This window comes from Marmota monax, unplaced genomic scaffold (assembly GCF_021218885.2).
Source record: "Marmota monax isolate L192 unplaced genomic scaffold, Marmota_monax_Labrador192_F-V1.1 WCK01_AAM20220418_F8-fsc00319, whole genome shotgun sequence".
NCBI classification, from domain to species: domain Eukaryota; kingdom Metazoa; phylum Chordata; class Mammalia; order Rodentia; family Sciuridae; genus Marmota; species Marmota monax.
In genome coordinates, this window is record NW_026692103.1 from 987,070 (window position 1) to 1,012,190 (window position 25,121).

At 36.0% G+C, this 25,121-nt stretch overlaps 1 protein-coding gene across 8 annotated transcripts in view; it reads left to right on the forward strand.

The window, feature by feature from the left end:
• The window catches only part of Tanc2 (tetratricopeptide repeat, ankyrin repeat and coiled-coil containing 2), a 467,438-nt gene that overhangs the window by 366,634 nt on the left and 75,683 nt on the right, over positions 1-25,121 (forward strand). For all 8 annotated transcript variants that reach the window (XM_046460981.2, XM_046460989.2, XM_058584913.1 and 5 more), the window contains 2 exons: positions 13,900-14,066; positions 17,916-18,523. In XM_046460981.2, coding sequence (XP_046316937.1) covers positions 13,900-14,066; positions 17,916-18,523 — 775 coding nt within the window. The remainder of the gene's footprint in view (positions 1-13,899; positions 14,067-17,915; positions 18,524-25,121) is intronic.

Here is a 25,121-nt window from a genome sequence, read left to right on the forward strand (position 1 = left end):
TTTAGTTGTAGTTGCACACGATACCTTTATTTATATGTGGTGCTAAGGATCGAACCCAGGGCCTCGCACATGCTAGGCGAGCACTCTACCACTGAGCCACAACTCCAGCCCCCTTGGCCCATTATTGATTGGGTTAAAATTTTGGTCTTTAGCATTTTGAGTTCTATATATACCCTAGAGATTAGTCTCTGATGTATGAGGGGTAAAAATTTGCTCCCAAGATGTAGGCTCTCTATTCACATGCTACCCCCAACCATCATAGATCAGCATCCACTAATCAGAGAAAACATTCAGGCTTTAGTTTTGGGGGTTGGCTTACTTCACTTAGCATAATATTCTCCAGATCCATCCATTTACCTGCAAATGCCATAATTTTATTCTTTCGTAATGCTGAGTAATATTTCATTGTGTATATATACCAGCTTCTTTATCCATTCATCTACTGATAGGCATCTAGGTTGGTTCCACAGTTTAGCTATTGTGAATTCAACTGATTTAAACATTGGTGTGGCTATGTCACTGTAATATGCTGATTTTAAGTCCTTTGGGTATAGACCGAGAATGGGATAGCTGAGTCAAAAGGTAGTTTCATTCCAAGTTTTCTGAGGAATCTCCACACTGCTTTCCAAAGTGATTGCACCAATAATGTATGACTGTACCTTTTCCCCACATCCTCTCCAACACTCATGCTTGCTTGTATTCTTGATAACTGCCAAAGAATTCTACCTACCTTTCAAAGACCAGCTTAAATGCCACCTTTCCCTTGAGACACCTGTTGATTCATCTTCCTGCCTCCAGTCAGAAATAGTGTCCTTCCAAAAGCCATAGATCTTTTTTAAAAATCACAATTATGATATTCTAACACATTTCTATATGTATAATTAGAATTTAAAATTTTATCACAAAATTACTATAAGCCAGATATTATACTTTGCTTGCACAGTATAAAACTTAATTATTTCTATACTTATCCCTTTGGCTGAATTGTATGCTTTTGAAGTTAAGATTTTTGTGTGTATATGATGTTTGGGATCAAACCCAGGGCCTTACACATGCTAGTGCATGCTCTACCACTGAGCTGCATTCCCAGGTCACAGAACCTTATTTTTATTTCATTTTTATTCATCATAATCATTCTCTGACTTAAACATAAGAAGACATTTTAAGAAATAAATTTTGAGGGGCTGGGGCTGTAGCTCAATGGTAGAGCACTTGCCTAGCATTTGTGAGGCACTGGGTTCGATCCTTAGCACCACATATAAGTAAATAAAATAAAGGTATAAAAATGCAACCAAAAAAATTTAAAAAAAGAAATAAATTTGAACATATAAGTGACCATGGAAACTGCTAATCTGCAAGTATATATTAAGGAAGTATTGTGATACAAGGATCTACACCTACTGGGTATTTCAAAGAGAATATGCAAGCACTTTTACAGAGTCAGCTCCAGATTCTCAACCATATTCCATATGTTTTATAAATTTGATACAAAATATATCTATTGCTTACTTAGGTCTCTATAATCAACTCTAAATATCCCTAGTTTTTGAAACATTAAAAACTATTTGAGGGGCTGGGATTGTGGCTCAGCGGTAGAGCGCTCACCAAGACCCGGGTTCGATCCTCAGCACCACATAAAAAATAAAGGCATTGTGTTGTGTCCATCTACACCAAAAAGTAAATATTTTTAAAAAATTATTTGATTAAATCAAAAGAATTCATGAAGAAAAGTGAAAACAAATTAAGTCATAACAAACAAAATAGTAGACTTAAAATCAATCATAATCATATCAATAATTATATTAAATGTAAATGGACCAAACATATTAAAAGACAGAAACTGTAAAACCATGTAAAAAGCAAGACTTCATATACTCTCTGTTTAACTTATTTAAATATGAAAATACAGATTGAAAGTAAAAGTTATAACCCAGAGTAAGCAGAAAGAAGGATATAATAAAAGCAAGAGCCGAAAATAATGAAATAGAAAATTGATAGTAAAAATAGATAAATTCCATCAATGCTTTTTAAGAAAATGGGAGAACAATATCAGGAACTAAAAAGAGATATCACTACAATTCCTAAAATTATTAAAAGAAAAGTAAGTAATCATTATAACGAACTTTATAACAATAAATTTAAAACATTACCTACCGTGAGCACCTTCTTTAAAAACAAAAACAAAAAATACCCACAGTCTACCAGAAGTGATTCTAGAAGAAATAGAAAATCTAAATAGCACTATATCTATTACATCTAATTGTAATCTAAAAGAAACAGAAAATCTTTCCACAAAGAAAACTATGGATTCTTATAGTTTCACTGATGAATTATATCCGACATTTAAAGAAGAACTAATATCAGCCTTATACAGATGTTTTCAAAAACAGAAAAGAAGGAAGCATTTCACAGGTTATTAGGCAAGCATAATGCTAACACCAAAATCGGTAGCTTATAAGAAAAGAAGATTATAAAGCAGTACTCCTCATGACCATATAGTAAAATCCTGAAAAAAAACCTAACAACAAATTAATTAGTCCTGCTTGGTCACAAATGCAATGTCAGTTAAACATTTGAAAGTTAATCAGCATGTTTTTTTATATTAACAGAATGAAAGAGAACATTCTGATAATCATCTTAATAAATGCCAAAACGCATTTGGCAGAATCCTACACCAATTAATATTTAAAAACTATGCAAACTCGGAATAGAAAAAAGCTTAGTTTGATAAAGGGCAACTCCAAAAAACATATAGCTAATGGTGAAATATTGACTATTTTCCTCCTAAGATCAAGACCAACACAATGTTCTTTTGCTCTCAGTAATTACATTTAACATCCCATTGGTGGTTCAAGCTAGCACAACGAGAATATAAGCAAAAAAGCAAATAATATAAAGATTGGAAAGGAATAAGTAAAATTTTTTATCTGCAGACAGCATGATTATCTGCATAGAGTGTTCTAAGGTATCTACCCAAGAAAGCCTACTAGAACTAATAAGTACAAAGCTTTAAATTACAAGACAATGTATAAAATCTATTTCTTTACTAGCAACAAAAGTTGAAAAATGAAATTTAAAAGTAGTGTGTCAGTTTTAAAACATGGCTATAAAATCTTTGACATTCCTTTCATTGAAAGTTGGTGTCTACATCTCCTCCCCTTGTATTTGAGTAGGCTTCTGACTACTTCAACCAATTATACTGCAAAGTGATGTTATATGTGATATCTGAGGCGAGGTCATAAATGACCATGAAACTTTCCTCTTGTTTAGTGAAATGCTTGCTTTTGGAGGTAGGTATTGCCATGTTAAGAAGTCTGGTTACCCAGAATTCACCATTGTGAAGAAGTACAAACCACATGGAAAGTCCAGTTGACTATTCCATTCTTCAAGTCATTTCATATCTGACACCAAATTATATCATCAGTGAATAAGCTTCCAAATGGTTTGTGCCCTCAGCCCTGTCCATTCATGTAACCCTAGCTGTTTGATATAGCAGTAGGTAACTAAAACATACTATTTTCAGTAGCATCAAAAAAAAGTAATACTTAAGCATAAATTTAACAAAAGATATGTAAAACCTCTACAGAGAAAGCACAGTGAAAACATTGCAGAGTGAATTTAACAAATTTAGTAAATGGAAGATGTATGTTACATATATGGATTGAAAAAATGTCAATTTTTCCTCAACTGGTTTATAAAGTCAACATAATTCCAAAGTCCCAGCAGGGTTTCTGTGTAAAATATTGACAACTCTTAGAAAACCAAAGGATCAAGAATAGCCAAACAATTTTGAAAAAGAAAAATGTTGGAAGACTTGACAGTATTTAGTTTCAAGACTTACAACATTGTGGATTACTACAATAATCATGACAGGCAGTGATGTTTTACTAAGTTTGACAACCAGCTCAGGGTTAAAGAGCTTATTTGAGGTGTAAAAATTTAGCAGTCAACTCTCATGAGCCAATTTGAGTCAGCTCCAACACCCCATTGACAGGGTGGTATTCACACAGGACTAGAAAATAGATTAGTGGAACAGAATGGAGTATCCAGGAATAGACCCACACATAAATGTAATCTATTAATATTCTCAAATCTTTAAAGACAATTTGGGAAAGATAATTCTTGCTATCAAATGGTACTTGAACCACTGAATAAATATATGGGGGGTGGTATGAATCTCAATCCTTACCTCACATTGTATATAGTGATAAATTTAAGGTGGATCATAGGCCTAAGTAGAAAAACATAATTTCTAGAGCTGATAGAAGAAACATAAGAGAATAGCTTTACACCTTAGAGTAGGTAATGATTTCTTAAGAAATGTTTTCTAAGGTGATAAATTAAATTTCATCAAAATTAAAAATGTCTACTCAGCAAAAGACAATAAAGGGGAAAGCAAGTCACAAAATGGAAGACAGTGTTTTTATCTATGTGTGTGTGTGTATGTATGTATGTGTGTAGGTGTGTAAGAAAGCATTGGTATCCATAACACCTAAAAAACACATACAAACCAATAATGAAAAGATAAAGCAATCCTATTTTAGTTTTCATTTCTTGATTTGTCTGTGTGTGTGGTATGAGATGGAACTCAAGGCTTTGCACATAGTAAGCCTGAACTCTACCACTGAGCTGCATCTCCACCCCAAATTAGCCCAAGGTTTTGTTTGTTTTTGGTTTGGGGGGTTTGGGGTACCAAGGATTGAACTCAGGGGCACTCTACCACTGAGCCACATCCCCAGCCCTGTTTTTGTTTGTTTTTTTAATATTTTTAGTTGAAGATGGACACAATAACTTTATTTTGTTTATTTTATTTTTGTGGGTGTGTGGTTCTGAGGATCAAACCCAGTGCTCACACATGCAAGGGCAAGACACATCCCCAGCCCTGTTCTGTATTTTATTTAGAGACAGGGTCTCACTGAGTTGCATAGCTCCTCACTGTTACTGAGGCTGGCTTTGAACTCACCATCCTCCTGCCTCAACCTTTCAAGCCACTGGGATTATAGGTGTGCACCACCGAGCCCAGCCAAGGTTTTGTTTTTATTTTTTTTCCTTGCCCCACCTCCACCCTTTGGTGCCTGGGATTGACTTCATGGCCTCCCACATGCTAGGCACATGCTCTACTACTGAGCTACCACCCCAGCAACAATCCCATTTCCAAAGAGATAGAAGATTTAAATATTTAGGTTAACATTTAGATAGATTAATAGGCTACAAGGACCTGAAGTGTTTAATATCATTAGTTATCAAAGAAATGCAAATTTAAATTACAATGAGATACCAGTTCACACCCGTTCAAATGGTAAAATTAAAAAGAATATCCATCAAATGTTGGTAAGGATGATAAACAACTAGAATTCTCTCTAGAATTCTGGTGGAATTTTAAAATGGCACAATTACCTTTCAAAAACAGGTAGTTAAATATACGTCTGCTTTATAACAAAGCAATTCTATTCCTATATGTTTACCCAAAGGAAATTAAAAATATCTACCAAAAAATCTTGTGCAGAATGTTTAGCAGCTTTATTCATAGTAGTCAAAAAGTAGAGCCAATTCAAATGTCCATCAATAGAATGGATAAACATAAATTCATTAAGTGGAATACTTCTTAGTAACAAAAAGGAACAAACTAATAATACACTCAGCAGTGTAAATGAGTTTCAGAAACATCATATTAAGCAAAAGAAGCAAGTTTAGTCTGTGAAATTAGAAGAGTGGTCATTGCCTATGAAGGTTGGCTAGAAGGGAACCTAAGGGAATTTTCTAGAGTGTTGGCAATGTTCTACATTTCAATCCAGGTATTGGTTTCATGAGTACATTTGTGTCAAAACTCACCAAAGTATACTGTTAAGATCTTCTCAATTCACTATATATAAATTTTATTGTAATAATTTTTCAAATGGATAATTTTTTAAAAGTAGCTAGAGTTTCATTTCCAATGGGAAAACACTTAAAATTTACAATTAGAAACTAGATTTCAAATTACATACTTTTTTAAAAAAAATAAGTCAACATTTTTTCACAATACTTTATAGTTCCATAAGTGTAGTTATTAGAACACACATACCCATATACACACATAAATGAAAAACTTTTGAAGTTTTTCAGTAGGCCTTTTGCTTGAGCCACCAATGGAATGAATGAGAAGCGTATTCATTATCACAACTAAGAGACATATAATTCAGAAGTAATATGAAGCTTTTCTAAATAAAAAATATTAGCTGAATCTTCTTAACATTTATAATAACTTCTATACAATGTGCTAGTGATAGAATCTCATGTACCAGGATTCAGTTCTTAATTTGGCTGTGTTCTTTACTCTTAAAATCTATAGAATTATTATTTCTCTCAGGCACCTAGGAAAGTTGCTAGAATGGGACTACTAAGGAAAACAGAACACATATTTGTTAAGTATACATGTAAAGGGAGGCAATGGGAAATCCCTGGTGGATGTATATTTTCAAAGCGTTAAAAACCTGCACAAAAATCAACTCAAATAAGATCTCAAAACCCAGAATTACACAAGAAACAATGCAACTACTAGAAGAAAACACAGGAGCAACTCTCCAACACATTGTTGTAGGCATTACCTTCCTTAATAAGACTCCTAAAGCTCAAGAAATAAAATCAGTAAATGATATGATATCAAATTTTAAAGATTCTACTCAGTAAAGAAAATAAGAGTGTGAAGAAAGAGCCTACAGAACAGGAGAAAAACTTTGGGATCCACTCTTCTGATGGGATTTATAACCAGAATACATTAAAAAACTCAAAAAAATTTAACACCAAAGAAAACTATAACCCATTCACTAACTGGGCAGAAAATTCTCTAAAGAGAGATTTCTCAAGAGATGAGATTCAAATGGCCAACAAATATTTTATGAAAAAAATGTTCACCATCCTTGGCAATTAGAGAAATGCAGATCAGAACTACACTGAGAGTTCATCTCATCCCAGTTAGAATGGCAGTTATCAAGAATGCAAAGAACAGCGGGTAGGTTGTAGCTCAGTTATAGAGCACTTGCCTAGCATGTGTGAAACACAAGGTTCGATTCTCAGCACTGCATATAAATAAATAAAGGTCCATCAACAACTTTTTAAAAAGATAAGCATTTTTTAAAAAGAATGCAAATAACAATAATTGCTGGTGAAGATGTGAGGGGAAAGGTTGGTGGGACTACAAGTTAGTACAGTCACTTTGGAAAGTAGTATGGAGATTCTTCAGAAGACTAGAATCATATGACTCAGGTATACCACACCTTGGTATTTATCCAAAGAACTAAAATCAGCATATTATGATACATGCATACCAATGTTTAGCATCACAATCCATAATAGCCAAGTTATGGAACCAGCCTAGGTACCCATTAACAAATGAATGTATAAAAGAAAATATGGTATATATACACAATGGAGTTCTACTCAGCCATAAAGAAGAATGAAATTATATCATTTGCTGAGTGGGTAGTACTGGAAAACATCATGGTAAGTGAAATAAGCCAGACTTAGAAAGTCAAAGGTCAAATATTTTCTTTCATATACAAAGGCTAGAAGGAAAAACAGGAATAACAAAAAACAAAAACAAAAAAGAGTGGAGGCTGGGGATATATCTTGTGGTACACAGCACTTGCCTAGCATGTGCAAGACCCTAGCTTCAATCCCTGTCACTGCAAAAAAAAAAAAAAAATAGTGGGGGGAATCTTATGAAAACAGAAGGAAGATCAGTAGAGCAGAAGCAGGGAACCAAGGAGGAATGAGGAGGTGTTGGAAAGGGGAAGATTTGGAGAGTAATGCTATGTGCTTTTATGAATGTATCACCATTCATTCCAGTTTTACATATAGCTATAATGTATCAATTTTAAAAAATGAGTAAAAAGAAGGAAGAGTAATAGAGCACAGGAAAGAGATCCTAGGAGGGAGGAGAGGAGACCCGAGGGAAAGCGGTAATACATGGGATTGAAAGAAGAAAACTATGTTATTTTAATTTATGAATATGTCAAAATGAACCCCGCTATTATGTTTATTATGCACTAATAAATAAATTTTAAAAATAAGGGTTAAAGGTTTTAAAGAACCTATCCAATGATTTGTCAGCTAATGCAATGGTTATTAAATATCAGGACATTAAAGTTTTCAATTAGTTCATGACAAAAATAAGAAATATATATATATATATATATGGGTTTATATTGCTTCAATTTTTTAAATCATAAAATATCTTCTGTTCTATGAAATAATGGTGAAAATGGATAGTAGTTATTATTTTAAATGTTCTTAATGGCAAAATATTAAGTAGTAGTAGTTTTAATCAGCTTTTTTTTTTTTTTTTTTTTTTTTGCTTCTGTGACTGAAAGACCTGATGAGAATAAATGTATAGGAGGAAAAGTTTATTTGAGGGTTCATGGTTTCAGAGGTCTCTATCCACAGACAGCAGGCTCATTCCTCATGTCTCCAGGTGAGGCAGAACAACATGGCAAAATAATGTAGCAGAGGGAAGCAGCTCATGTTATGATCAGAAATGACAGAGAGAGAGACCTCCACTTGCCAGATACAAATATAAAACCCAAAGCCATACCCCAATCCAGCCATACCCTATCACTTCAGTTGCCACTCAGTTAATACCTATCAGAGAATTAATTCACTGATTGGGTTAAGAGTCTTACAACCCGATCATTTCTCCTCTGAACCTTCTTGCATTGTCTCACATGTGAGCTTTTGGGTGACATCTCACATTCAAACCATAAGACTAGTCTTTTGTTAGTCCTCAATTTTTTTTTTAGTTTGCATTTGCAAAATCCTTTAAAAGTTCCAAAATTAGAGTATTATTTAAATAATCTAAAACTATTTGAAAATTAACATGCAGAAGCATTATTGTAAAGCTGTTACTTTTGAAATGCAAAATCTAAATAAGTTCTCATCTCTTAAGTATTTAATTAAGAAACCTCATTTACCAAAAGAAAAGGAATGATTTTAAGAATAGTTTTCATTAGTTTACATTATTAATGGCATTGGGAAATTCTTTGCATTGATTGTTGTAAATCCTAAAAATTATGATAATCTTGTATAAACATGCCATCCTCACTTCTTAAAAGATGAAATATTTATTGATATACCTGCATTTACAAGTGATTTATAAGTTCTTCAAAGGAAGGAGAGAATCTAAAATATAAATAAACAAAGCCAGGGTTTGTAAAAATATCATTATCGTATCTTCTTCTTGTTCTTGTTGGCAGTAGAATATATTTCAACATATCATACATACATGGAGTGTAATTCCCACTATTGTGGTTGTATATGATATGGAGTTACATTGGTCATGTATTCATATATGAACATAGGGAAGTTATGTCTGTTATTGTCTTTCCAATTCTCATCCCTCCTCTCTTCTCTCTATTCCCCCTATCCAATCTGGTGAACCTTCAGTCCTCCTTCCCGCTCCATGTATTGTGAATTAGTATCCTCATATCAAAGAGAACATCCAGCCTTAGTTTTTGGAATTGGATTGTTTCACTTAACATGATAGCCTTTAGTTCCATCCATTTACCAGCAAATGCCATAATTTCATTCTTTTTTATGACTGAGTAATATTCCATTGTGTATATGTACCACATTTTCTTTATCCATTCATCTGTTGAAGGGCACCTACATTGGTTCCATAGCTTAGCTATTGTGAATTAAGCTGCTGTAAACATTGATGTGGCTATGTCACTGTAGTATGCGAATTTTATATGCTGATTTTATATCCTTTGGGTATATGCCAAGGAGTGGGATAACTGGGCCAAATGTTGGTTCAATTTCAGATTTTCTGAGAAATCTCCATACTACTTTCCAGAGTGATTGCACTAATTTGTAGTCCTACCAGCAGTGTATCAGTGTACCTTTTTCTCTAAATCCTTGCCAACATGTATTGTTACTTGTATTCTTGATAATTGCTATTCTGACTGAAGTGAGATAAAATCTTAGTTTTAATTTTCATTTCTCAAATTGCTAGTGATGTTGAACATTTTTTCATAGATTTATTTACCACATTTCTTCATCTGTGAAGCATCTGTTCAGTTCCTTTGCCCATTTATTGTATCATTTGGGTTTTTTGGTGATGTGTTTTGAGTTCTTTATATATATCCTGAAGATTAATGCTCTGAGGTGCAAGTGGCAAAGATTTTCTCCCATTCTGTAGGCTCTCTCTTCACATTCTTGATTGTTTTCTTTGCTGTAAAGAAGCTTTTTAGTTTGATACAATCCCATTTATTGATTCTTGATTTTACTTCTTGAGCTTTAGGAATCTTGTTGAAGAATTCAGTTCCTGAGCTGACATAATGGAGGTTTGGGCCTACTTTTTTTTTCTAACAGGCACAGGGTCTCCAATCTAATGCCTAAGTCCTTGATCCACTTAGAGTTAAGTTTTGTGCAGGGTGAGAGATAGGGCTCTAATTTCATTTTATTACATATGGATTTCCAGTTTTCCCAGCACCACTGTTGAAGAGGCTGTCTTTTCTCCAATATATGTGTATGGTGCCTTTGTGTAGTATGAGATCACTGTAATTATGTGGGTTTGTTTCTGTGTCTTCTATTCTGTGCCACTGCTCTTCAAGTCCGTTTTGGTGCCAGTACCGTGCTGTTTTTGTCACTGTAGCTCTGTATTATAATTTAAGGTCTGGTATTGTGATACCTTCTGCTTCACTTTTCTTGTTGAGGATTACTTTGGCTACTCTGGGCCTCTTATTTTTCCAATTGAATTTCATGACTGCTTTTTCTATTTCTATGAAGAAGAACATTGAAACCTAATAGGAATTGCATTAAATCTGTATAGCATTTTTTAAATTTTTTTTAGTTCTAGTTGGGCACAATACCTTTATTTTATTTGTTTATTTTTTTATGTGGTGCTAAGGATCAAACCTTATGCCTCGCACATGCTAGGCGAGTACTCTACCACTGAGCCACAACCCCAGCCCCTGTATAGCGTTTTTAAAAACATCATCATCTTGATTAATGGGGTGAATATTTCTCTTTTTTAAAAACCTGATATATTGGGGCTGGGGATGTGGCTCAAGCGGTAGCACGCTTGCCTGGCATGCGTGCGCCCCGGGTTCGATTCTCAGCACCACATAAAACAAAGATGTTGTGTCCACCGAAAACTAAAAATAAATAAATAAATAAATAAATAAATATTTAAAAATTCTCTCTCAAAAAAAAACACCTGATATATATTATCTGTTGTATTCATGGGATGAATAATACACTTTACTGGGAATTTATATAAATGAATTTTTTTAAAGAGAGAGAGGGAGAATTTTAATATTTATTTTTTAGTTTTTGGTGGAGACAACATGTTTATTTGTATGTGGTGCTGAGGATCGAACCCAGGCCGCACGCATGCCAGGCGAGTGCGTGACCGATTGAGCCACATCCCCAGCCCTATGAAATTTTTATTATTGAAGCAAATGAGTTATTTCATTCATCAAAATGTCTGTATCATACTTTAGAGCACATTCTTGGTCTTTATGTTTGAGAGCATGTTTGCAATGTTCTCTCCCCACCCAGAAAGAATCTCTATAGATGCATTACCATGGACCTTTTTCTCTACTTGAAGATCTTGGCTTTTTTAGGAATGAACCCAGAGGAAATTAAAGCAGGTGTAATGGAAGGGTAGGTAGAATGGTGTGCTGGTATTTTTAACAGCCACCTGGGGGCAGAAAGCTGATTTTAACATTTGCCAATTTCCATTATGTAAGGGAATTTATGGTAGGAATTTATTCCTACCATAGCCAATTTCACACTACCTAGTGTTTAAAAATCAGCCTAAAAATATTGCAATGGGCAGGACACGACAGCTTCAGCATGCTATTGATTGAGACTAGGTGATGATGCTCAGACAAATAGATAAAATTAGAAAATTCCTCCTTGGAAACTAAAGACACATATAAACTTAAGGGAATCAAAGTCCTCAAAATCAAGAACATAATAGCTCCCAGTAGTTTGGATAAATCCTGGTTAGTTCCAATTAATTCTTTTTTCCTTAATTCTTTGGACTCCCTAAAGGAATATTGTGTTTTCTTAGTGTTACATCATCTATAAAGCTATTTCATTAATAATTGTTGTTAACAGAGCTGGAATCCATAGTTCATTTCTTTTCCTAAAATGTCGCCACATGAAAGTAATAGTTAAAACTCTTCATAATTTTATAACTGATTTAAAGTACTTAGGATATTGAAATTAAGTTCCATTTTATACAAAGCTGTGCTTTAAAGGAATATATAAAGTCGTATTAATCATTGCAAAAGATCTGCTCATGTTCAAATGTGAAACCAAAATAGTATGTATAGTATGTTTTTTTTTATTGGTTGTTCAAAACATTATAAAGCTCTTGACATATCATATTTCATACATTAGATTCAAGTTGGTTATGAACTCCCAATTTTACCCCAAATACAGATTGCAGAATCACATCGGTTACACATCCACATTTTTACATAATGCCCTATTAGTAACTGTTGTATTCTGCTACCTTTCCTATCCTCTACCATCCCCCCTCCCTCCCCTCCCATCTTCTCTCTCTACCCCATCCACTGTAATTCATATCTCTCCTTGTTTATTTTCCCATTCCCCTCACAACCTCTTATATGTAATTTTGTATAACAATGAGGGTCTCCCTCCATTACCATGCAATAGTATGTTTTTGACTCTTTCAAAGGAAAGAGCCAATCTTGTACAGAAGTCCATAGCTTGTTATTCAAAACTCAGCCTCATTTTCTTCTTCCTCCTCAGAAAAAGCCTATTTCTCATGTATGACTTATTGCCCCCATCCTTCCCTTTATAACCTGTAAGTTCCTACTAACTAGTAACTTTGATTTAATACAGTTCACTTAAACTAAAATATTCATTCAATCTGGGGATTTTATAAAAAACTCTAATTGTAGAATGTTGATCAAGATCAATAAGATTTAGTGAAAATAGAATCCCTAATCTCACTAAGTTGCCTTCTTCAACCTAGACCTAAAGATAAACTGATTTTGTTAATTTAGAATCAGGTAGAGTTCAGTAGGGAACTGGGAATATGTAGCAGATTTTGTCTTTCTGACATGTCTCCTCTTCCTCTCATTGAGGTTGCTTTGGGTGTTATCTTAGAAGCTGCTAGTATCTTGGGATCTAACCCCCTGGTTCAGGTCTGTCTATTGACTGTAGTTCTTTTTCTCTATTCCTCCGTCTCTCCTTTCCCACTACACATTCAGATGTAGTCCTATATATTACTTTTAGACTAACTTAGATCTTTTGCTGGGCACAGTGGTACATGCCTGTAATCCCCGTGACTCGAGGGGCTTAGGCAGGAGGATCCCACGTTTGAAGACAACCTCAGCAACTTAAAAAGACCTTGTCTCAAAAAAAAAAAAAAAAAAAAAAACCACTGGTAATGTACCTCAGTGGTAGAGCACCCTTAGTTTCAATTCCAAGTACCACAAAAAGAAAAAGAAAATTTGACCTTATTTTAGGAAATTCCCCCAAAGAACATGTGATACTGTTCTCTTTGATGCTATCAGATAGGGAAAAAAAAAACAAAATCAAAACACATTCTATTTAACTTTTTCTGTGTGAGAGAAAAATGAATTTATATGTGTAGATTCTCCTAATTTATTCTTTGTATCACAACTAATAAAATGGGGATTTATGAAAGTGACAATACATACATTATACATAACAAAGGCTTTCTCATCTGGTAAAAAAAAACAAATGAACCCACTAAATGAATTATATCATGTCTTTGTAAGAAGTTACATATTTTTGAGCACTCAAGGCCACATGAAAGGTCTAATTTTTTCCCCCAGGCAGATATCTGTCCAAAGACCCAGTAAAAACTCACTTTATCTACTTGGTAATTATAAAGTAATTTGTTTTTTTCTATCTCAGAGAGAAAAATCCCAGATGAAGATTTCATCATTTTAATTGATGGACTAAATGAAGCAGAATTTCACAAACCGGATTATGGGGATACAATTGTATCATTTCTGAGTAAAATGATTGGAAAATTTCCTTCTTGGCTCAAACTAATTGTAACAGTTAGGACCAGTTTACAGGTATGTGTTTGTTTACTTTTGAACCATAAATAATTTTTCTTGGAAAGAGCTTAACCTAAAAAAAATTTTAGATCCTAGATCTCTTAGCAATAACTCTTTCTAAACCTGAAATATCACAGGTTTAGCAAGAATAATTTCAAAAGAGAGGAAGCATTAAATTTAGAGAGGGCAGTTTCTCTGACTCTCAAATTCCATTCCCTTTGCTCTATATAAGGTTTGGTAAAATGTCCCTCAGAAGAGCATGAAAAGAAAGTCCTTTTCCTATACTTTGTCCCAAGGACAGCAATGCAAAGAAAATCCCTAGCACTTCGACTTTGTTTCACTTTCTTTTATCATTAAATGCTTTGCAAAATCCAGCTTAATTTACAATCTAGAGTCCGGTTCTTCCTTCTCCTCCTACTTTAACAACCATTCTGTGGCATGAGGGTGAATTTTCTTCTCTTTATGCCCTCCTCTAACAAATATTGGAAAAATTAAGGCTTCAGATTAAATTTATTGGAAGTGGGAGATGAGAGGTTTTATTGTTGTCATTTGCTTTAAAGTATCTTCCCTGCTAAATCATTGATCACTTAACAGCCTGGAAGAAGAAACAGGAATGTGGAATTGAGCCTGCAAAACTATATGGGCTAAGGGTAAATGATTCATCTTCCCCATCATTCTCATTGTAGTTGAGTTGGTATCTCCCTTTCCCTGTCCTTCCCCTTCTACCCACAACCCCACCATACTAGGGATTGGACCCAGGGATGCTCTGCCACTGTGCTACATTCCCAGCTCTTTTTTCTTCTTCTTTTTCTCTTTTTTTTTTTTTTTTTTTTTTTTTGACAGTATTGATTTGCTGAGGTTGGCCTCAAATTTGGGATCTTCTCACCTTAGCCTCCCCAGTTGCTGGGATTGCAGGTGTCAGTCACTGCAGCTTGCTGGTATCCCCTATTCTTTAAATATTTACACATGATTTGGAACAGTGTTTCTCAACCTTTTCTTTTTAAACCCTTCTTTCTTTGGGTGTATATTAAAATCTCATACATTGTACACCCATCCCACTCTTTTGATGCAACCCCCCCCCTTGTAATACACAAAAAAGAGTCTTGCATTAAGTTCCTTCTTTTCCCATCTCCCCAGATGTTGGTATTATTCCAATATATTGACCAATTATCTTTACTGTCTTCCATGATCAGAAACTGTATTTCCTATCCTGGCTATCACCTTACAGGTGTTTATTATCAATCTCAAAGTAAATTGAGTTAAAGAATGTGGATAATTAACATAAATGCACCTTTATAGCTGAAAAGTATATAACTGGCTGAGCATGGTGACACATGACTATAATCCCAGCAGCTCTGGAGGCTGAGGCAAAGATCACAAGTTCAAAACCAGCTTTAGCAACTTAGTGAGCCCCTGAGCAACTTAATGAGACCTTGTCTCAAAATATAAAATAAAAAGGGCTGGGGTTGTAGCTCATTGGTTAAATGCCCCTGTGTTCAATCCCTGGTACCAAAAAAAAAAATGGCATATTACCTATCTTTATTGGCCAATAGTTGGATTGTTAAAGATGAAGGATAAGTAGGAAAAAACCTCCAGGAAGGAATATAATCTCTATTTTTACTAAATGTATGTATGCTTAGGTGATATTATTCTCACATACATTGTTTTAATGCCATGTGTAGTTGCAGAAGAAATTTTAAGTATACCTGAGTAGTAGACCAAATAACTTTAATTTTTTATCTATGCCAAATAACAGAAAAAGTTCTCTACATTCTAATCTACCAAGTCCATAGTTTATTATTGTCTTCATGGATAGAGACCTGCATAACTCCCAAGATGCTTCATTCACTTCAACTAAGAATTTTTTAAAAAATATTTTCTTTTAGATCCAACATTCTTAAATGATTAATAGGTTTTAAAAAATGAACCCTTAAATTTTGTTATACATAATTCTCACAATCATTTTTTAAGGACTTAGAGTATGCCAGGCACTGTTTTAGAGAGTAAGGATTCTACAGCAAACAAGACATACAATATCCCTGCCTACATAAAGCTTATATTCTAGTTAAAAACACAAGAAAAAATTAAACGTGCTAAAATCACAGGTAGTGGTCAGTGCTATGAGGAAGAAAAAAAAAACAGGATAACGGAATAAATGGAGATGATAGTTGTTTTAGATAGAGTAGATAGGAAAGGACTCTCCAAGGGGCCTTATTATAAAGTGATGATATCTGATCTTTTAAAAGATTTCTTTGTCTCATAGCTATGTGGATAATAAAATGTAGATGATCTAGATTGTAAGCAGAAATATAGATGAAAAGTGACAGTAGAGACCATGTGAACTAGCCACATTTGGAGTATATTTTGAAGAAGAATCAAAAGGATTTGATGATGGGCTGAATATGGGTATGAGCAAGAGAGAATATTCAAGAATGAGTCCTGCGCTTTTGATGAGCAAATGTTGGCTTGAGGAATAAAGGTCACAGATGCCCCCAAGGATTTGGTTGGAAAGTCAGTGGTATGCCATTTATAGGCGTGGGGAAAATTTTGTGGTAGGGGACAGAATTTAATAGTTCAATTTAATCACATTAAGTTGTCTATGAAACATCTAAGTTTAACTGTCAAGTAGACAGAGTTACAAGATGGGAACTCAGAGGAGATAAGTGATCTGGAAACGTAAACTTAGACATTATCTGCATGTAGATATTTAGAACCATGAGACTAAATAAACTGTTTGGGGGAATAAGAATAGTTAGAGAAAAGAAAAAAAGTAGGACCCCAACTCTAGTGGACTAGGAAATGAAAGAGAAGCTGGCAAAAGAGGCTGAATAAAAGTGGCTAGCATGCTAAGTGGAAAATAGGAGGAATATTCAATGGAAGCAGGCTGCAGAGGATGACTACCAAAAAGAGGTGCAGAGCGGTGTGGTCAAGAGTCAAAACACTATTGAGAGGTTGAAGAAGATAAAAACTGAAAGTTGATTGTTAGATTTGATAAGGTGAGGATTACTGAAAAGAAACATTTTGGTTAAATGGTAGAGTTGAAGCCTGATTGGAACAAATATAGAAGAAAGTGGGAAGGGAGGGATTAGAAATAGCAGATACAGAAAATTTTCCCTAAGTTTTACTAAAAATGGGAACAAAGAGAATACTAGGAAGAATATAGGAATGTATGTCTGTGTGATCCAGATGAAAAGAAGAAATTGATGCAGAAGAGAATGGGTTCTTACAGGAGTAAAGTCTATAAGTAGTTAAGAAAGGATGGAATCCGTGCATAGGAGTCATCACAAAGCCCTATCACCCTACCCAAACGTAACTTCCAAGCAGATCACCAAGGTACCAAGCTTCTACATTTAGAAATGTTCCTTTCATCTTATGCATCTCAAGAAGGCTTAAGTGTAGTATTTTATTGAGAGTTAGAAAGCCACATTTTGTCTTTGTTTTGCTTTTTATTAAAAGCCACATTTTTACATGGCATTCTTTGAATCCATATACATTATTTCATTGAGTTGTACTTGGGCATTATGCCCTGATTTACACTGAGAATAATTACAGCCAAAGAATTATATAGCACTCCATTTTCTATTTATTTTAGGAGTGTTGTTTAGAATACTAGCCATGAAATCACTCCTAAAGTACCCTTTACAAAGACCCATAAAAAATTATCTTAAAGGTCCCAATATTAGGAAAAACAGTGTCCTTCCTATGCAACTAATTTGTTTTAATCTGTAGATACTAATACTTGATCATGCTTCCCTCTTTTCTTTGTCCATTCAGAAGTTCAGAGTAAATTTGTGGACCTCATAGTTTATCACAAAAGTTAGGGGAAACTGAAGGTCTTTCTGTCTCTCTCTGTTCTGTCTGTTTTAGGAGATTACCAAGTTGCTGCCTTTCCATAGGATTTTTTTGGATCGACTAGAAGAGAATGAAGCCATAGACCAGGACCTGCAGGCTTACATCCTGCACCGGATACACAGCAGCTCAGAGATCCAGAATAACATTTCTCTTAATGGCAAAATGGACAATACTACATTTGGCAAGCTCAGTTCTCATCTCAAGACCCTCAGTCAAGGGTCCTATCTATACCTGAAACTTACATTTGACCTCATAGAGAAAGGATATTTAGTGTTAAAGAGCTCTAGCTACAAAGTAGTTCCTGTTTCACTCTCAGAGGTTTATTTACTCCAGTGCAATATGAAGTTCCCAACCCAGTCTTCTTTTGACCGGGTGATGCCTCTCCTGAATGTGGCAGTGGCCTCTCTCCACCCACTGACTGATGAGCATATCTTCCAGGCCATCAATGCGGGTAGCATTGAAGGCACACTAGAATGGGAAGATTTTCAGCAGAGAATGGAGAACCTCTCCATGTTCCTAATCAAGCGCAGAGACATGACTCGTATGTTTGTACATCCTTCTTTTCGAGAATGGCTTATCTGGAGAGAAGAAGGAGAGAAAACCAAATTTCTCTGTGATCCCAGGTAAGACAGATCTGTGATAAACAATTCTGAGCCTATTTTATATTTATTGCATGGGTCATGGGTATTGAAAATAGAGAAAAGTGTTCTTCATTGAACACTTCACATAAAGGAGACATATTCTGTTTCTTTTCAAGGCAAGGCTAAGATGAGATTGAATGATGTATTTTATCACAGTATTATTATTCAGTTTTCAATATCTGCATAGATATTTAGAATGTTGCCCTGCAATCCTGTGTCTTCCTAAATAGTTTTCGCTGGCCCAGCTAGAGATTACAGGTAATAATTAAGTTAGCTATATAATGTTGAGAGCCACAGCCAAAGGGGCCCCAGCAAACTTCCAGCTGCTGCATTTCGCCTAGCCGTCTCCTTGCAAAATTCCTCATTGGCAACCTTCCATAACAGGTATTGTCCTCCATTTAGCACAGCTTTACACATATTAGCCCAATCTGCTGGCGTCATGTTCAAGTTGTTAATGGATTCGACCAAGCTTACAGTGAAGGGTGCTTGAGGACCATAGGTTGTTACAGCCTCTTTTAGCTGCTTCACTGTTTTGAAATTTAAAACTTGGTAAAATCGCTGCCCTCCTGCCTCAAATACAGGGCATGTTAATATTTGAGACCTTGTCTCAGGATCCCAACTATCAACTGCAGGGGTTGGGGGCCTCCCAGCATATGGAGGTGGCGCTGTTGGTTGGACACTTACGCCCTCTGGTGATAGAAAGGTGTTAGTATCAGTCTCCTGTAGAGGTGGTGCTGTTGGTTGGACACTTACACCCTCTGGTGATAGAAAGGTGTTAGTAGCAGTCTCCTGTTGTACCTTTCCCCCTGATGGCTTTTTCTGTTTTACACTTTCTTTCTCTGTCTGACTAACTTGAGAGACCTTCTCTTTTACTTGAATCATTATGTCTTCTCCTTCCTCTACCATTGTCTGAACTGAAGGCTTTGGACTAAGCAAACAAGATATGAACGTCCACAATGGCAATGTGCCAACTGGCAGAGTCCCTGGGCTTTTCTTTTCTATTCTTTTTAAATCTTCACCATGATGGTTCCATTGTGATATATTTAACAACTCCTCCTTAAAAAGCCATGGGCTACATTTTTGTATTGTATCAACGTATGCCCTGACTGCTCTTGATTTTACTGGGATGCCTCCTTCCTCTAACAATTTACTTAACACTCTTTCAGTTTGTTTTTTACTAATTTCTGATCCCGTATTTCTACTATAATACAACCCAACAAGATGACGCCAAACAAAACCGAGACAGAATGAAATAAAAAGGGAACAACAAAAAGTCATTATAGCCTTTCTGTCCTCCTGACATGGGCATCCGTCCTTTCTCCCTATCTGTTCCTCAGACGTAAATAGTTTTTCCTCAGATGTGAGCGGTTTTTCTTCCGTCTCACTCATCTCCAGGGACAGGCAACTTAAAACAAAAGTGAAACAAAATAACAAAAGAAGAATCTTAAAATGGCTACCCATCCTCTCGCCCTGCCCTCAGGGGCGAGCAGTTCACTTACCCTCAGTCGCTCCCCGTGCGAGCCACCAAATGCCGCAGTCTGGCTGGGCACAATCAGGAGCCACTTGTCAAAAGAAACTAACTTTATTTTTAGAACCACACACGACAAACAAAATAGTCTCTCAGGAAAAACCCTCAGAGCCTCAACTGCCACCACCGGCTTTCCACAAGCCTCTCTCTCCCACACAAGCTTCTCTCCACCTCCCACAATCCTCCTGCTCTTGAGGCCGATTGGCTGGGTCACGTGGGCGGAGCCAAAAAAGTCCCCCAATGAGCAGCTCCGAGGTCTGAAAGGGCAGGGAAACAGTCCAATGAGCATCACCGCAGAGGAGCCAATCAGCTAGATGTTGCTGGGGCCGCTGTGAGCCAATCATCAGCCAGCAGCTGGAAGTTTGCTGGGGCCCCTTTGGCTGTGGCTCTCAACAATATAATATATTTTCTCAGTATTCCTCAGATATGAAAAAAAGAATTGACATATTGTTCTTATCTCTTTGACTTGAGCAAAATTATTTAAAAATTATTTTAAAAATTATTATTGCCCTTTTAAAAAGAGAAACTTAAACCCTATAGCTGAAAGACTTGAAGAGTTTCAGAAGGTCCCTGTCAGATCAGGCCAGGTGGGCAGCGACCAAAGGAGGCAGATTTAAAAAGGGCCGCCGAACGAGGCTTTATTCAGATATCACTCCCGGGCAGAACTCGTTCAGACCCACAGAGTGGACAGGAGAAGGGTCTGAGGAGAAACCGCATGGGAGCTCTACCGGACTGGACTTTTATGGGGCTTACAGCAGGAAGGGAAGGGCTTGGGACAGGAAAAGGTGTTTTTAGGGTCCCTTGTTCCCTTGGAGTTGGTCAGGGGAGTTGGCTGAACTCCAGGATTGGCCAGGGGGTCCATCTGATTGACAGGCATTAGACAGGAGATCTCACTGATTGACAGGCATTTCCGCAGGCACCTGATTGATGTTTCTTTCCCGTGAGGCTGCTTTGTTCTAAGTCACCACCACCGACCTAACAGTCCAGTCACTCTACCTTCAGATAAATAAGGTGTCATTATCCCCATTTTGCTTTATGAAGGCCTTAAAGATGCTCAGTTACTTGCCCAAAATCATAAAGTTAATGTGAGAGAAGGAAGGAGAGACTGAATAGAGATGACAAATTTATGGTATGTACCATCACTCCCAATCCTGCATCTATGGCAGATATCACTAATTTGTCCCCCAGAACTCATTCCTGATGAGTTTAACCCTAAGTTAAGAATAGTTCTCAATTCAGCAAACCAGACTAGATATGAAACTATCTCCCATTCTGTGGGGTAGAACCTAGTCTCTGGCATTCTAGTAGGTTGTGCTTTCTATTCTTCCACACTATTGTTTTTTGAAAATTATTCCTTTAATAAAGCATGTGTTTTCAAATATAAGTTTATTACTAATTTCTTGGAAACAAAGAAGATACCAACAACATTGCTGACAATTGCAGAACGTATTCTGGCTTAAAAAGAAGATAGACTAAATTTGACTATTCCTCATACTGTGATTCACCAGAGAAACTAAAACTCTGACAATCCTTGGGTTTTATTACCCTTGTGACCCTGTTCTGCACCAGGCCTTATTAGAGACAACTGTGCTTGTGGGCATGCTGCTCAGCCTACTCCATGCTGATTCATTAGAAAATCTGTTCCAGATTCTGATGATGATATTAAGTCAGGCAGTAGATTTTTGTGGTCTTCTCCCTGAGAGGGAAACTTTTTTAAAAAAAAAGAAACACGCTGTATTGGAAAGAACAGGAATTGTTGAATCAGATTGTATGCCTATAAATCCTGCCTCTTCTAGAAACTGTGACCTTTGGGAAAAGTTACTAATGATTCTGAGAATGTTTTCTTACCTACATAAAAGCAATAATAATGTGTTCTTCCTAGAGTTGATGAACATTAAGCAATAATACAGAATACAAAGACAGTATTCAGAACATGTTCTTTTTTTCCCCCATGCCCTTGTAGTAATAGACCCTTAAGACATGCCTTACCTAAATCTTGTGACTGAATCAGATAGCAATATTCTTCTGCCATCAGCATTTGGGGACACAAGATTTAAAAACAAACAAAAACCAGACTCTAAGTTTCTTATATGAATTGTACAGAATCCCCAAAACAATTTTACTATAAGTTAGTACCTCCCTTCTAGGATCCACAGTGGATACATGAAACTGCAAATAGTACCAAACCCTATATGTACTACAGTTTTTCCTATTCATATATACATATAATACTGCTTAATTTGTAAATTAGGCACAACATGAAATTTAAAACAGTGATAAAGTAGATCACTTCTAACAATATACTTGTTATGTGAATGTGGTTTCTCTCTTTTCTTCTCTCTCAAAATCTTATTGTACTTTCACATTTTCACTTAAAGGAAGTACTTTACAGCTTCTCTTGGCATATTTCAAACTGCAGGCATTGGGCTGGGGATGTAGCTTAGCGGTAGAGTGCCTGCCTACCATGCCTGAGACCCTTAGATTCCATGCCCAGCACTGAAGGGGTAGGAAGACACCACCAGATTACAGGCATCTTAACTCCTACAGGGCCATTATTAAGTAAAATAAGGGTCACTTGAACATAAGCACTGCAAGACTGCAGCAATCAATCTCATACCCTTAAGGGCTACTAAATGACTAATGGGTGGGTAGTATATACAGCATGGATACACTGGACAAAGATCAGGCAGGACAGAGATTTCATGATGCTACTCAGAACAACACAAAATTCAAAACTTAGGAATTGTTTATTTCTGAATTTTCCATTTAATATTTCTAGACTGAAGATGACCCTGGGTAACTGAAACCATAGAAAGTAAAACTGAATATAAGGGGTGACTGTATTATACTAGTACAGCTGCTGATGCTTAATGCATAGAGTTGGCAGTTACACAGTTTAAAAAAAAAAAAAAAGACTAATCTAGAATTACCTAATAAACATTTTGGGATCAGTGCCCAGACAGATCCTTGCTAGCTAATTTGTTCTCCCATCCCAGAACTTATCAGAGAATTTAAAGCTGAGGTTCAAGGCTACCAGACTACCACTGAATTAACAATATCCTTAGAAAGGCTGAAATCCTCAGGGACTCCCAAAGGAGAAAATATGATTTTATGCAGACATGTCATGGTTGCATAAGCTTGCTTTCTCAGCATTGTTTATTAACTAGTAACATTTCAGCATCAGGCTACCATACTAGGACAAGAAAAGCAAACACTTCCAACTTCAAATGCTGGGTAGTCTGTTCTCTTATGATTGAATAACACCACTGCTCAGGAGTCATCATATTTCTCTTAATGGCAGAGAATAAAATTATAAACAGGACCAAGAATTATCAAAGAAAGAAAGAAAAGAAAAAAAAAAGAAAGCTTCCTTAGACTTCATTTCAGTTGGAATTCAGCCTCCTCCCTAGCATTGGCTGGCATCGGCCTTGTTGCTAAAGTATTAATCTCAGATTTTTAGGCTCCCTGAGTCAGTGAGATGGAAATCACTCAGAATTTAATGTTTTTGGCAGCCTAAGCTGGCCTTTCAAAGAAACTGGCTGCAATTGCTTTCCATTTCAGGCAGGTCTGATAAATAGGACTCTCCAAGCAGAGTTTGTCTTCGTGGCTTTCAGCCTCCACTTCTTGCATATTGTTTTCCCCTTCTGTTCTTCATTTGCTCTACAACTTCTCTCTAGAACATCGTAAATATTTCAGTAGACCAGGGAGACCAACTCAATGCCTATAAAATTGTACCAGGTAAGCCCATACCTGACATGTATATCTACATATAAGGAGAACTCAGAAGTAAAACAACACACCTATCTCTTCTAGTCCATTTTCCTGGGCTTTTGACATTCACTTGTTCACCCTGAATTTGTTGACCTTATTGGGAATTAGACACAGATGAGAATATTGTGATGATGCCAAGAAGTAGTTGATCTTCAGAAATAGACCAACCAAGGAAGTAGTTTCTGCCTAAGCTGAAAAGAGTCAGCAATCTAAGAATGGTGCTGGAAAAAGTAGCAGAGCCATAGGTCCCTGCTACAGTTAAAACTGAGTTTTATTTATCTTAAATATCAGACTGCTCTTGTCCCAGAATTTGAGCAGAGAATTGACATACCAAAGAGAGGGATCTAATGTGCATGGACACATAATTGTGACAGAACGAAATGAGTTATAGGTAATATCCTTCCCCAACTTTGTAACAGGGTGGGTTATGTGTATTTTTATCAAACTGTAAGCAAAGTATCACTGAAGAATCATATTTATCATCAAAACTTCTTTATGCATCAAAAGATTTGTATATGTATTTTAGATAAAAGCACTTATCATCTTACTCTGCTTTCTCTTTCCCACTATTCATCACTGTCATACCCTAAACTTAATCTGTCCTGTTTTAGTCCCTTAGGCACTGAGATATCAGATTAACTTTCTAATTTAATAAACTAATCCCTGCTATTATGCCAAATAGTGGGGGAATAGAAAACCCATTTGAGGCAACTTGTGTATTTAAGTAAGGCAGTTGAGAGAAGTGGCTACCAGCCTTTGTTATTCAGCCCATTAGTAACCTTGACAGTGGAAATTTGAAGCTAATGAAGTAGACAGTTGGGGGCCACCGGCTTGTGGAGCTGTCCAACTACTGCTTAATATTTCTACATAGTATTAGACTAGCCCAGAATAAATTTCAGCTCTTTTTGTTTCCTCATTATCTCAGTTTCATGATATCTCACCTCTTCTCCTATAGGAACAGCTCTCACAGTAACATTTTGATAGGGAGGAGTGTTTGTAAGATTTTGATAGAAATTATAGGACTCAGCTGTTTTATTTTTAAATGTTGGAATAAAACACAGTTGCAAACTTTATATAATGAGTTTTGAGGTGATACAACCTATGAGGTCATGATATGGAAGACTAATTTGATTTGACCTGATTTCCTCAGACTAAGAGTAGCATATACGATGAGTGATTCAGAGGAAAGGCTACATAAATCCTATGCTTATGGGATAGTTGAGTACTTACTTGGTTCTTTATGATCAGAATTGATTGCTTATAATTAATGGCTTGTCAAGA